The sequence below is a fragment of the Heteronotia binoei genome, chromosome 15, assembly GCF_032191835.1.
Source record: "Heteronotia binoei isolate CCM8104 ecotype False Entrance Well chromosome 15, APGP_CSIRO_Hbin_v1, whole genome shotgun sequence".
NCBI classification, from domain to species: Eukaryota; Metazoa; Chordata; class Lepidosauria; order Squamata; family Gekkonidae; genus Heteronotia; species Heteronotia binoei.
In genome coordinates, this window is record NC_083237.1 from 43,233,301 (window position 1) to 43,247,832 (window position 14,532).

Here is a 14,532-nt window from a genome sequence, read left to right on the forward strand (position 1 = left end):
CGGGGCTGTTCCAAAAAGCTTTCCAGGACCTTCAAGATGCACCTGACCTCGTTCCTGATTCTCACAGCTCGCAGGGTATTCCTGCTTCTTCTTCCGGCACCTGTACCCTTTGCCCATTGCCAAAGAGTGCCAGGTCGCACCCATGCAGGCAGAGAGATGACAGGGTCCTAGATGTCCTCACACCCACAGGTAAAGGGCCTGGAGATGAGCCTGAAACACAGCATTTCTGCCTAGCTTAAGTGGAAACTGACTTTCAACTCTAAAGTTTCTGATTTTGAAAATTTCGGAGCCAATGGGTAGCTAGTTGCAAACTTGGCACCAGTACAGCAATCGCCAGATGTCCTCCTTAACGAAGCTCTACAAGCCCAGCAAACAGAGGGACAAAAATAAGGAGAGGCCGTGTTCAAGTTGGTAGAGCATCTGCTTGGCACGCAGAAGGTCCCAGGTTCAATCCTCAAAGTCTCCAGTTAAAACGATCAGGTAGTCGGTGACGGGGAAAACCCTCTGCCGCAGACCCGGCAGAGCTGCTGCCGGCCAGGGTTAGAAAGACTGACCTTGATGGACCAGTGCTCTGACCCCGCATGTGGCAGCTTCACATGTTCAATAACCTTGCCAGAAGCACCAGCGTTCCATGCTCAGGCCAACGGTATGCACACCAAACCTTGGAGGTGGAACTGGAGTGCTGGGGAAGGAGGGCAGGCTGCACCCCATGGCCCTGACATTCCATCACAGTGTGGAAGGACTGGGTTGTGGGGGGGGGGGGGGGAGAAGACAACAAGCTGGGACCAGGAACTTTCAGTACAAATCTACAACCTTTATTACAAGAGAAACCAACAGGTGCAGCAGCAAGGCCCATCTATCTCCCTGGAGGTTTGGGGAGGGGGGGTAGTGTACATAAAGCTTTAGCCCAAAAAAAGTGCTGGAAAATCTCTTGCCGCCTTCCCGGAGGCCGGCAGTATCAGCCAAGGTGCTGCCTGTAAGCTCCCCTTCTCCACCACCCAAAAAACACCATAAGGAACTGGAAGGGGGGTTACAATGGGTTCCGTCACTCATGCCCTCGGTTCGCAAGAGGGCGTCTTAGTCTCCAAACCACCCAGGCACGTGGAGTGGAGACATTTAGCCGAGAGAAAGAAACCCTTCGCCTCACAACCTCGCCAGGTGGCATTAAAAAAAAAGTCCTTTTGGAAAAGAAAAGATGAGGGGACGTCAAAGCACTACGGAGGGCTGGCACCTTTGCCTCCCCCGATGGTGCACACAGCCATCCCAGAAGCCAGTGGGGGCTCCAGGACCTGCCACAGAAGCAGGTGAGACATGGGGAGGAGGGGCGGGGGAGGTTAAGAGCTACACCACAGCTTTGGGAGGGAGGGAAGGGGGGAGCCCAGCGTAGTGCTTGTTAGTCCCGCCGCAGGTTCTTTAACCGCTCCTCCAAGTCGGCGTCCGCATCGGCGAGAGCTGCTGCTGAGGCCTCGGCCTTCTTGCCACCGGCCACGCTCAAAGAACCGCCAGTTGAAGGCAGGTCTGCAAGGGAAGGGAACCAAGTTTCAGGTATGGCACAAGACAGAGACGCTTCGTTCCTCAGTCCCCTTCCCCAACCTCAACAGCCACACCTGAGCAGAACAGAGACCTCGCCAGCATAGAGATGGAGAGGCAGAGGCATGCGTGAACTCAAAAGAGCCTTTAAACTTCAGTCAGTACAAGGGCTAGCCAAACATTTCCTTATGCACTACAATTTGGGCCCCACATCTTTCTAAATAAAGCTTGCCCTTCAGGGAGGATATTCCTGGGGGCTTGCCCTACTAACACAACTTACTTGGTTCTGAACTGCATGATACCCCTTGGAAGGACTCGTAAAAAGGGTGTTAAAACTACTGTGTTAAGCAAAGTAACCACTGTGTTAAAACCAGAAAGGTGGCTAGCTTTCTCCCAGCCAGCTAGTCTCCACTGATGGAGCTGCCTTCACATGAAACATTTGCTCCTCCCCTACTTTCAAACGTCAGTAGGAGAACAGGTATCTGAAGAAGTGTGCCTGCACACAAAAGCTTGTACCTTGAATAAAACTTTGTCGGTCTTACAGATGCCACTGGATTCCAATTTTGTTCTGCTGCTTCAGACCAACACGGCAACTCACCTGACTCAAGCTTGAGCAGGTTTTGTGGGGGGCAACAACACAATGTCGTCTCCCACTTGCTATGAGACTTTCTGTGGTTTCCCCCTTCTTTGCTCAGATGCCAAACAGAATCCGCTTTGATCCAATTCAGGTTTCCCACAGGATGGAACACACGGCGGGTACCCATTTTCTTCCTCACTCCTTCATGCCAGCCATTCCTCCCGCCCCCATTGCCAGTGGGCTTTTAATCTTTTTTTAAAAAATGGGTCGTAAGCATGCTGTTCTAGCATTACAGTGTCATGCCTACTGTAAAGTTTTTATGGGTGGAAAGGTACAAATGGCATTTATTGCATACGACCAAAGATCGTTACAGAGTTTTAATAGAAACTGTCCAGCAGCTAAGGGGAAATGATGAGCACAAGGGAAATGAGAAAGGAAAACCTGAGAATTTAGAGAATATGCAACCCTGGCTTTCATATATAAGAATGTGATAAAGCACTAGCAGTTGTCCTGTTCCTTGTGCATAAGTCCCCACATATGAACACACAATGCTGCCTTTTATCAAGTCAGGACACTGATCCATTTGGACAGTGATGGTTCACTCTAACAAGCCAGACAGACTTTCTAGTTCTAGAAGCAAGATTGTGTTTGGCCGCTCCCCATCAGTTCCACTCTGCCCATTTTTAGTCCACCCCGCCAATCAATCTGACCCATGCTGAATGAGACAGGTACTAGTCTTGCACACGCACACACAAAGCTACTTTATCCGGAGCCAACCTCTCACCCTACCGTACTAATCTTCCTACCTCTAACCTCCCCCACCACTCCCCAATACTCACTAGACAGCTCATCCGTCAGTGTCAGGCCCAGTTCATCCAGCACCTGTGAGACCACAGCATCGCTGCAAACAGAAGAGTATGAAACCAACAGCTCTGTCAGAGTCCAGAATGCATCTGCATATATCCTCTTTCTCCCCCCACACCTCCTGAAATTCAGTATGAACTGATACAATTCTTGCTTTATAAACAGACATCTAGGTCCGCATAACTGAGACGTGTCAGGCAGCTGAAATCTTACCAAAGCCAACCACCCTTCCCAATGATAACTGCAGTCCTCTTACTCCACATAGTTAAATGTACCATTCAAGCTAAATTGTCAGCAGTGTTACATGCAGACAGATTCACAAATAAGAAACTGCAAGTTTCTTATTCTTACATATATGTGTATGTGTAGAGAGAGAGAGAGAATGAATGAATGAATGAATATATATTGGATCCTATCAGATTTCTGCTTGTTCTTGCCTGATTCTCCTCCTCGTGGCAGTTACCATGAGTTATGGCTTTTAAATTCCACAATCCATGGCACAGCCTTATCAGTGGTCCAAAAAAAAATGCCCTTGCTCCCTTTGTGGCTTACAGAAAAGCTGTAGAATGCAGCCCACACATTACTTCCTCTGTGTGCATGTTCCAAGAAACAGGTGAAGAAAGCAGCATCTTGTCTAAAAAGTCACTAGCTCATCCTTCTAGAACCAGGATGGGTGGAAGACAGCTTGAAGTCTACTCTGCTGTGGTTACACTTCACCCAAAGTACTGTGTTCAGTTTTGGGCACAACAGTTTAAAGATACAGACAAGCCGGAATGTGTCCACAGGAGGTCAATGAAGACGGCGAGGGGTCTGGAGACCAAATCCTACAAGGAAAGGCTGAAAGAACTGGGTGTTTAGCCTGGACAGCAGACAACTGAGAGGTGATATGATAACCATCTTCAAGTACTTGAAAGGCTGTCGTATAGTGTAGGATTTTCTGTTGTCCCAGATGGTTGGACCAGAACCAACAGGTTGAAATTAAATCAAAAGAGCTTTCAGCTAAACATTAGGAAGAACTTCCTGACAGTTAAAGCAGTTCCTCAGTGGAATAGCCTTCCATGGGAAGTGGTGGGCTCTCCTTTGGAGGTTTTTAAACAGAGGCTAGATGGCCATCTGACAGCAATGCTGATTCTATGGGCTATGCAGATTATAAAAGAGAGGGCAGGAAGGGTTGCATCAGTGCTTAGCTCTTGTGATCCGTTCTTACAGGCCCAGGGAAATGCTGATCACCACTTTGGGGAGTCAAAAAGCAATTTTTCTACCCAGGCCAGAGATCTTGGAGGTTTTTTGCCGTCTTCTGGGCATGGAACAGGGGTCACTGGGGGCGTTTATGGGAGGTATTCGTGAATTTGCTGCATTGTGCAGGAGATTGAACTAGATGACCCTGGAGATTCCAACTCCGTGATTCTGGACAACTGCCTACTACTTCCCAGTGGACCACCCAATGGCTACTGGAACTCTTGCAAAAAAATGTTGGAATTGGCGGGCCTTGGTGTGATCCAGCAAAGCACTTACGTTCCTAAGCAATTCAATCACCCAACAAGCTAGCCCTGCCTTAATTTTTAAGATGTCTATTCATGGTTTGTAAGTTTGCAATGCACTGATGAACTACAACAATATAATTAAAAGCGGAAGGGAGGACAAGCAATCCCACAGGTCAAGGAGACCATTTTTCAGTGGTAGTAACTCTAGTCCTTCTAGTTACCGTATTTTTCGCTCCATAAGACGCACCTGAGCATAAGACGCACCTAGTTTTTAGAGCCGTTTGTGTGAATTTAGAGGCATTTGTGTGAATTTTTTGCAGTATTCGCTCCTTAAGACACACACACTTTTCCCTCCACTTTTTTTTGGGGGGGGGGGGGGGAGTGAGTCTTATGGTGCAAAAAATACTTCATGCACATATCTCTTCTGGGTCTTAGATATTAGGGCTCAAGCAAATATTGTTCAATCTATAAAATTCAGATTGCAGGCTTGTCCAGCTTGTTTGCTTCTGAGACACACAAGGGTGAACAGAAAACACTTCACTGCTCAACATCCACTCAGTTCCACTATTTGAAACTACTTTTTGCTGCATCGTTATTAGTATTTTGAAGGAGAAGACATGGAGAAGGAATTTTAAAGGAGAAAAGACAAATTTAACAGCAGCCCAGGGAAGTTGGTTTAGAAAAGTGAAAATGAAGGGCGCTTGCAGAGGTACTCCTACTCTCCATTCTCTGCATGAGCCCAAGGCAAAATAAGGCTACAAGTGCTTGCAATCAGCACTTTATGGACAGACTGAAATCCATTTGGGCCCCTAAGTATGATATGTCCAAGTTACACAAAAGGAGAAGACCACCACTGGTGCGAAAACCGTCATCTCAAAAATAAAGAAGAGGTCTTTCAGGCACGCAGCATCACTTCAGCACCACTGCTATGTACAATTAATCCCGGCAGAGTACACCTCACCTAATCTGTTTTCTTTGCTGCAGCTACCACCCCCCGCCCCAGCTCACCTTTCTTCCTCATCCTCCTCATCCCCCATGGCATCATCAATGGCATCATTCATCATCTCCTCCTTCATGTCCATGATTTCCGACTGCTTCTCAAACTCCATCATGATCTTCTGGATTTGAGGAAGCTTCAGCTGAAAGAAACCAAAGCAGCAGGCTGTCGTTTGTCTCTGATCTTAAGAATGGGCCAGAGCCACGATCACAAGTCCCAGGTTCAGCTCCTGCCTTCTCTTGTCCCAACAAAGCTGCAGGAAATTTGAGAAGGACAAAGTTTCTGCCCAACTGCAGCACCGGACGCACCAATGATAAGGCTCCACTTCATAGCTTTGCCACGCTTCTAGAAAAATGTGAAGTGTGTAAAGCAATGCTGAACATTGTCTGAAGGGTCACAGCACAGAGAAGGGTAAGAACTTCCCTCAGCAGTGATTAGCCCTTGCCATAACCAAGCCTATGTTCCTTTGCACTCCTTCTTTCCCTGTTTTGAATGGAGCAAGGGACTAAATAGGTGACAGGCAATATAGGGCTGGGAGCTAGAATATATGACTTGGGGCCAGAATGTTTTGCTAGTGGATCCAGAAGCCCAAGCATCTTGGCTCCACGGCAGACAGCACCTGGCATTTAATACCTGCTAGAAACATTTTTATTGAGTTTTGCACTATTACTCTAACCACTTTACCACACTGTATCTTGTAATTGCCAAATTCAAGATTGATGCATCTCATCAACTAGAAATGCCACCATCCCCCATGTTTAAACTGTCTTTTTTTTCCCCCAGCAAGATACAAACAATGGGTTATGGTAGAGGGGGTGCGAGAATCAGGCCCGTACCACCACTGATGAGAAAATCAATATTGAGCAACATGAAAAACATTAATCTTATGAAGCTGCTCCCTGTAACATGCTCACCATCTGTCCGAGAACACAGTGATGTGAAAGCTGACTCCAGGGGCTGGAGGGGAGGACAGCCACTTAGAGCATGCTCAGCAGATGCTAAGTCAGTGATGTCACAATTCAAGATGCATAACAGATCAGGAGAGGAAGCCACCGAGTCGGCTGGGTTCCTTCCCCCACTTCTGTGTGTCATGATGCCCTCAGCCATATGACGATACAGGAAAGATTCCATGTTGTCAAATTAAGTCTCGCAAGAGATGTATGACTCAGCCCCACTGTACTACCCCGACAAGCTTGGCAGCTCCCAGTCATTCACACTAGTAGACAAAATCAGACTATTCCAAATTCTGGTTTTTGTTTGTTTTTAGCAAACACTAACAAGAAAAAAGAAAGCACATTGTGTGAACTAATTACAAACCTGTCTCCTTTGCAAAATGTATTCCTCCACCTAATCTAGGTCAGAGGCTCTGGGATTTATTACATGGGATTCCCCACACAAGTTTCGGCATGCCAAAGGAATAATGCCATCCCGATAATTCCTTCAGGAGGAATCCAAGGCCAAAAGAGTGTCAAACTAGTCTGTTGCCACAGAGGGCAATATCTGGTATTAACAGCACAGAGGAAAGTGAGGCAGTCAAGAGTAAACGGGAATCAGGACTTCCCTAGTAACACTGAATGGAGGCTTTGCCCCAGGCAAACCTCTCTAGGCTCTTTGAAGCAATGTTTTCTCCCTGACCTCCTGCGTTCTGTCCCTACTGTTTGCTTTCTCTCATCAAGGTTCTTCTAAGGCAGGGGTCAGCAATTTATAGAGCCCCATAATCAAATATGGCTTTTTATGGAATCAGCAATGGATTAAAAAAAGATGTATTGGAGGGGGGAGTGGGATGCTAGAATAGCCAATATGCAAATGCAGAAAAATATTTTTATAGGACTAAAGGATTTCTGAGAGATGATTTACAGAAAGGGAAACCACAGAAGGAAACAGTTACCAGTAATCCAGCATTAACTGTTTGCATATTTATGCCACAGTGCTCCCCTATATATTTTTTACTTATGGTGAGACATTGTGGGTGCCAGTTCCTGAGAAAAAAAACTTGAAAAACCAATGTGTTTAGGCTGTGCATGGATTATCAAAATATGTCAACCATCAGTAATGCTAATCTGTATATTTTCCATTATACAAACAGGCTTTATTACTCTGGCTATTTGCTAATCTCTTACCCTGAATCTGGATGTACTTTGGCTCTCTAACTATAAAAACCTGCTGACTTCTACTTGAAAAAGTAAGCCTCAAAAACTGTCAGAAAACCAACCCTGCAGCTTGCACACCCTATTACAAGAAAAGGAACTTGGGATAACCAGAACGAAACCCCAAGAGATGGAAGTCTTCCTCTTAACCCTACAGCACTCCTACTTCACTCCACGTGCTTTGAGCCCACTCACCTGTCGGTTCATGGTGGCCATGGCTTTAGTGACGCCCTTCATTGCTTGAGCCATGGAATTGTTTGACTTGAGGGTCTGTATTTTGAGGGACACTGCCTGGATGTTGGCCCTCATCATGATGAACTTCTTGACATAACGCCTCGTTCGCACCAGATCTTTAGCCATGATCTTTACTGCATCCTGCAGCGGGAGAAACAGGTTTAGAGAAGGAAATGCAAACCCCCTCCCACTGGTCTTCATGCACCAAGATCTGCCCCTCTTCTCTTTTACCATCTGTCCCTGCTTTGCCATCTTCTTGATGTCGGCAATGATCTTTTTTTCCTGGGTTTCCAGCTTCTGGCGCTCGCGGTCCAACTCTCGCATGGCACGGTTCAGCGCCCTCTGATTTTGTCGGAGCATCTCTTCCGGGGTCTTCCGGCGTCCAAATAGCAGATCCATGGTGGCAGAATATAGGTTGGCCTACAACAGAGTGGAGTTTCCAGACATCTACACCCATCCCCATAACAAGGTAGCCCCACAGGAGTACGTGCTAAACTGAGCTCTGATCCTCAGAATGACCCTCAGACCAGGGTGGCTGTAATCTAAGCTTAGCAATGAACACATCAGACCAGGTGCATAGCTGAGCAAAGACTACAAGGGCTAGAACTGAAATGACTATTCAAGCCTTGCCAAGGCAAGTGCAGAAGCAACTGGCCTACCTGTGTTTCTATTTATTTTATTTATTATTTATTTATTACTTTCCATTTATATCCCGCCCTCTCCGCAAGCGGACTCAGGGCGGCTTACAACATCATAAAAACAATCAATTCAATAAAACATATAAAACCATAATTTACTTATATCAATTTTAAAACCATTCTATAGCGCTGTTTCAGTCCAATATAGGCGGTATTGACTTCCCGACTATGATCGCCAGCATTCTGTAGGATGTCCGGTGGCAGCCCGGATCTAGAGATCCTTTTGGTGGTGGTGCCACTTTGGGGCAGAGCTTAATACAGCAGGGGCTCACTTACTTATCCACTGAAGCAATTATAAACATCAAGATAAGCATCTTGCAGTTCTGCCAGTACTGAATAACCTCATTACTATAACATTCGGCAAATGTTGGGCTGGATCCAGCCAGGCTAGCTCACCCAATTCCCCTCTAAACTACAGCCTCTTCTCCATGATATTTGTTCATGGAGATCCCAAGATCCCCAACACAGTCTGGTTTGTCGAAGGGGACATTTATTCTTCTCACCAGCAGAAATCCTGGGTGGATCCAACCCCTAACTTATTAGCTTCCCCACTCCCATCTCCCTCAATGCTACCCTGAACACCATAAACAACCTTAATGAACTGAGCAGAGCAACGGAAGCAAATACACTGAGCGCACCTTTTAAAGCAGGAGAAGAAATGGAAATTCTCCAAGGCTACAGCAGGTCGATCAGTATCAGTGGTGATGAGAAGAAGAAACCTTTTTAAAGATGTGTTTGCAAACCACCCTCAACCTTTGTAATAGAACAGAGGCATGTCTGTAAGTAGACAGCATCTCTGCCATAGTATCAACCAGACAGACCCATGTGGCAACAGTGCCTGCAAAGAGATATGGTCCAAGAGATATTTTTTTTTTGGGGGGGGGGGGAGAGAATAGAGCTGTGGGGCTGTACTGCACAAGCAAATATTTAGCTACACCAGTGAACTCATCAACAGCACATGTAGGGACAGCATCTCCCTTCTATCATTATTTGTATTTGCATCTTTAAATCACCTATCTGTGGGTGGTATTACAGTGATCACTATGAAGCCAGAAGTCTTTTACTGTAGCTCACATGCCAAACATAATAAAGTGAGCTCCGCCTCCTCACCTCCAGGTTAATACAAAAGCACTGTTAATATAAACAGGGTTACTAAGAAGACATTTTAATATATTGGGGCTTTATTTTCTTCTCATCTAGGCGTTACCAAACTTGTTGAGCTTAGCACTTTCAAAACATTGAGACCACTAAGTCTCAACAATCAGCCACCAAATAGCTGTCATGGGGCTGAGCACATGGATAAAATATTAGAAGATTCCAAGCCATGCATTCTCCTTTGATGAAGATAGATCTGTAAGAGTTCTTCCTGCAGGCAGAAAGGTGATGCATCTGGTATCGTCTGCAGCACCCAACACAGGGTGGCCAAACTTGCTTGACGTAAGAACCACATAGAATACACATCAGATGTTTGAGACCCACAAAAGGAAGGAAGAGGTGGAAAGAAAGCGACTTTAAATGCTTTCTCCATGTCACTGGCTGGCTTGGCTTGAAGAAGTGATTTAAAGAGACAAATTCATTCTCCAAGCTGGCTGACAGGGTGGTGGGGGCTTTGAGAGCCACACAATATGTGTGAAAAAGCCACATGTGGCTCCTGAGCCACAGTTTGGCCACCCATGACCTAACATTTTGCATGAGGGGGAAAAATGCTTCCAGAAAGAAGGCACCATATGCTGAAGATCATAAAAGCAAGGTGCACTATTCCATCTCAGTCTGTTCACACACTAACAGGAAAGGGAACCAAGATCATGGCTATGCAGATGAAGAGGTGGGGCAACATCTACCAAGGGCGGCTTCCAACTGACAAGAGCTGAAATGGGAAGTACTAAGGTTTGTGTTAGGGAACCAGAATACAGAAAAGACAAAGAGTGCATAAATGTGCATGGGAAAGCACATCTCCAATTGTACCAGGAACAAGCTGTGACCAGTGTACCCTATTTAAATATTAATAGGGCAAATGCCAACAGTAGTTGGCCACCCAGAGATAAAGAAATTCTCCTTACAGTTAACACCGGAGTGAATTCTCTCTTCATAAGGAGGATAAGAAATGAATCATTCTACATATGGAAAGCAGGATATAATTCTAAATACATCATGACACTAATAACTAAAAGGATGGAAAATAGGGTGCGGCTGGTACTTTGAACACATGCCAAGTGTTTTTTTTAATGCATTATCCACACTCCTTTTTGTACAATGGCAGCACGTGAGAATCTTTTTCCAACCCTATTCACACAAAGGGGGAATGGGATATAAGAGTACCAGGCGAGAGAAAGCCAGCTTCAAATACCTGCTCTGCCATTAATCTCACTAGATGACCCGACCTTGGGCCGGCCATACACGCACCCCCTAGTTTACCTCACAGGGTCGTTGTATGCATAAAACCGCAGGAAAGCACCATCTATCCAGCCGTGAAAAGTGGTCGGATAAATTTTTCTCTGAAGGATCCAAAGGCAAGAAACAGAGGGAGGGGGGGGGGGGCTCAGTCTCCACGCGCCCCTTTCACCCTCCCACCACACTCAGAAAAAGCCCCTTCCCTTCCTTACCCAGCAACAGCACCTTCAAGCCTCCCTTCAGTTCCTTGTTGTTTCCTCTCCTCTCTTCTTCCGCCTTGGCCCGCTGACGTCACAAGAGCGGCCGTCTCTCCTCAGGGTCACGAGGGGAGGAGGGAGTCAATAGGCGGAGGCCTCCCTTCAGGGGCTGAGGAGGGGGCGGACCATAGAAACAGAGAGGGAGAGAGGGGCCACACACTTTTGTCGGCGACTTCCGGTCTACAGTTCAGTTTAAAAAAACAAAAAAGCCTTGTCCTCCCATGGTAAAGTCTTTAAAAGGCGGGTGTGATCATAGAGATGATCTGAGATAGAACGGCACCACAGCTCACCCATAGGGAGCCATAGCCAATAACGACCGTCCGTCGATACCGGAAGTTCATGTTTTGGCGTCGCTCGGCTGTTTATTCTACGCACGGGGCTGTATATAGAAATGAACGGAGGGCGCTGGTTGTTGGAGCTCGGGGAAGTAATTTGGACTGCTGGGGAAACAATGACCGTTATATTTTATTAATCGCAGGGTGAGCCAATGTGATGAAGTGTTAGAGCTCCAGGCTAGAAGAGCAGAGTTCAGATCCTCACTCAGCCATGAGACTCGATGGGGAGCGCGTGCTCTGTCTGTCGCCTATTGAGAGGAGACGGATGGAACCTGAGGACAGATTCTCACCATTAAGTATGCTCTAACACTTTATTACCCTAAAGAGAATGGCTGCTTTGGAGGGTAGACTGTATGGCGTTTTGCCCTTCTGAGGTTTCTCCTTCCTAAACCCTGCCCGTTCCAAGCCCCACTCCCAAATCTCTTTCCCATACTGGAGCTGACAATGCACCCAAGGCGTCCCAAGTTACCTGCCCAATCTCTCGGCTGCCTTAAAGTACCACTAGGGATGTTGGCTAAAATTAACGCCCCCCCCCCCCAAAATGGTGCATCTGTGAGAAAGCAGGTGCTCCCTTAAACAGGTGTTATTAGACAGCAATCAAATCTTTGCAAATGGAAAAGTCAAAGTCCATTAAAATGTTTTTTTTAAGTCCAAAATAAGTCAGAAAACTGAAATACAGAGCGCTTTAGTCCTCTGCACATCAGTCATCCTCAAGCAGCTACAGCAGGAGCCTGAGTAAAGCAAACCAATGTTGTCTTAAGCTTTTATCCCTTCCCCCACCCCCCCAGGAATCTGGGTTTAGCTCAAGTAATAGTGAGTTATGACTTCCTACGGAAGGAGGTCCATGCAGCTTTGACTTCCCTTTTTCTTACCCTCAAAACAAGTTTATCAGAAGTAGAACAGACCAGCTACCCTCTACCACATCTGAGAATAGTCAATAGCAGGTGCAAAAGTAGGGAAATGAGTAAACCTCACCCATTATAGTTCAAGGTATAAAACGTAATCATAACATTCCAATAGTGCATAAAGACACAGAAATAAGTGGAGGAACAAAATGTTGTGTCCATACAGTACAGCTAAAGCAGAATCCCTTTTGAAAGGTCAAGCCAGAGCGAGCCATCTTGAAAATGATAGCTTGTGGAAGCCTCTTAACTGCCAAATGGGACTGCGGACACGTTCATCCTGAACAGCACCTAAGCAGAGGGGCCCATGCATGCAATTCAGGATGTTTAAACCCAAAGCAAGCCATACTAAAAACTTAATGCATTGTGATGCAGAGATACAGCTGCATAAGAGCGTTCTTTTTGAAGGACTTAATATACAGCCGTCACAATTGTGCTGCCTACCACAAAAACTAGTAAAGGTTTCCAGATTCCAGATGATTGTGGGTTTTTTATTTTATAAACAACTAGGAGTAAGGCCTGTTGTGAAGAAAAATACAACAGGCTCTAGGAGGCTCTGGGCGAGTGCCTGCCACCCTTGCTGTCTTCACACCCACCCAAATGAAGGCAATTATTGCCCCCTCAAGGGGAGCTGATCTAGAGCCTGCCCGATGTAGTTGGGAGACCCAGGTTCAAATTCCTACTCTACCACAGAAGCTCACTAGGTGATGCTGGGCCAGTCACTCAGCTCACACTGCCAGCCTAACTAATGTCACAGGGTTGTTATGAAGATAAAATGTAAACTGCTTTGTGTCTTCAGTGAGGAGAAAAGCAGGATTTTTTTTAATTCACTTCAGTTTTCTTCCCCCCTTGCTGGATAAACTTGCAAAACAAAGCTCATCCTCTCATCTAACATGTTTCTCAGAGCTGAAGTAATTCACATGACTGCAACAGTGGCTCTACATATCTTAACAGCGATCTGCAAGGCAGCATGTCGTATATGAAAAAAATGCAACTTCCCAAAGAGGAAATCTCTTCTTCAGCAAGGCAAGTTTTAATGGGGGGGTGGGTAGAATCAGCTTGTTAGGTTCCATAGCAAAGACAATCATAAAATGAGGAAGGGCAAAAAGTCACACGGGTTTCCCTAGCAGCTGTAATGGCTGCCTGTGACTTAGCAGACAGTGGGAGCAGAAAGGGCAGCAGAAATTGTGCCCAAAGGATCAAAGGCATCAGGATTAAGGGCCAGTATCACAAGCATCCATGGGCCGTCAGGCAAAAACACAGATAAGAAATGGACAGAAACTTGCAGCAATTTCCCCCCTATGCTGGAGCACAAACAGGCCTGTTTGGTTCACAAGTAAGATGTGGTCTCTCTCTTCAGGGACCAACCAACCACCCTGGCCACAAAAGCATTGCTCTCATCAGCCTTTCCTAACAATGACCACAGCTGCTGCTCCTTCCCTACCTGCTTTGTCCTGCAACCTAAAATGTGCTTCTAGTACGGGAATGTGAGACCAAGTACAAGGGAGCTGGCCACCTGAACACTAAGCAGCAGCCTTCTACCCCACCCCCATGGGAGAATGGTTTGGCGTCACAGGATGCCAAGATGCCAATCCATGCACTCTCACAGCACTAAGCTACGCTCACAGAGTCTGGTACAAAACTGAAGAGGTGTTTTTTTCAGACACAAACAGCAAAAACAACTACACAGCATATCAAGGTTCTATATTTAAAACAGAGAATCCCTACTCCTTAAACAGATTTAATGACTGAGTTTTATCTTTAGCTGCATTTGCAGTTCCTTCTGTTTTCTTACTAAGCCGTCTCAAGTGTGAAAACACTCACTTTTGCAAAGTAGTTAGTTGGAAATACTCCTACTGGGAGTCAGGGCTTCTATTCAAGCATGCTAAGTAACTGCCTGTCATTCCCCTATAAAGAGCTGAACATTCCCATATAAACATTTTCAAATGCAGATTCCTTTACACCAAAAGTCACAAGATTGTGAATTCAGAGAAAACAGGAGCTCGACTGCAAGCGGAAATCTGCCACTGGCCAGAAATCCTTCTATGGAAGCAAGACCAAAAGGCAGTCGCTCAGATACAGAAGATTCAGTGGTTTCAAGAAAGCCAGTCTCTGG

At 46.1% G+C, this 14,532-nt stretch overlaps 1 protein-coding gene across 1 annotated transcript; it reads right to left on the minus strand.

The window, feature by feature from the left end:
• Window positions 1–793: 793 nt before the first annotated feature.
• On the minus strand, window positions 794–8,260 carry CHMP2A (charged multivesicular body protein 2A). The gene is made up of 5 exons (XM_060256727.1): window positions 8,065–8,260; window positions 7,795–7,974; window positions 5,464–5,594; window positions 2,947–3,008; window positions 794–1,518 (listed from the first exon to the last, which is right to left on the minus strand). The coding sequence occupies exons 1-5, from the start codon at window positions 8,230–8,232 to the stop codon at window positions 1,394–1,396; spliced, it is 666 nt and encodes a 221-aa protein (XP_060112710.1). The 5' UTR covers window positions 8,233–8,260; the 3' UTR covers window positions 794–1,393.
• Between the last annotated feature and the right edge of the window lie 6,272 nt (window positions 8,261–14,532).

What these genes read in the sequence shown, in the direction of transcription:
- CHMP2A (XM_060256727.1), bottom strand. Translation starts at nt 8,232, where the DNA reads ATGGATCTGCTATTTGGACGCCGGAAGACCCCGGAAGAGATGCTCCGA. An exon ending in TGGCAAAGCAGGGACAGATG is followed by an intron (nt 7,975 to 8,064) that starts GTAAAAGAGAAG and finishes CTCCCGCTGCAG; the next exon opens with GATGCAGTAAAGATCATGGC. An exon ending in ACTGACGGATGAGCTGTCTA is followed by an intron (nt 1,519 to 2,946) that starts GTGAGTATTGGG and finishes CTTCCCTTGCAG; the next exon opens with ACCTGCCTTCAACTGGCGGT.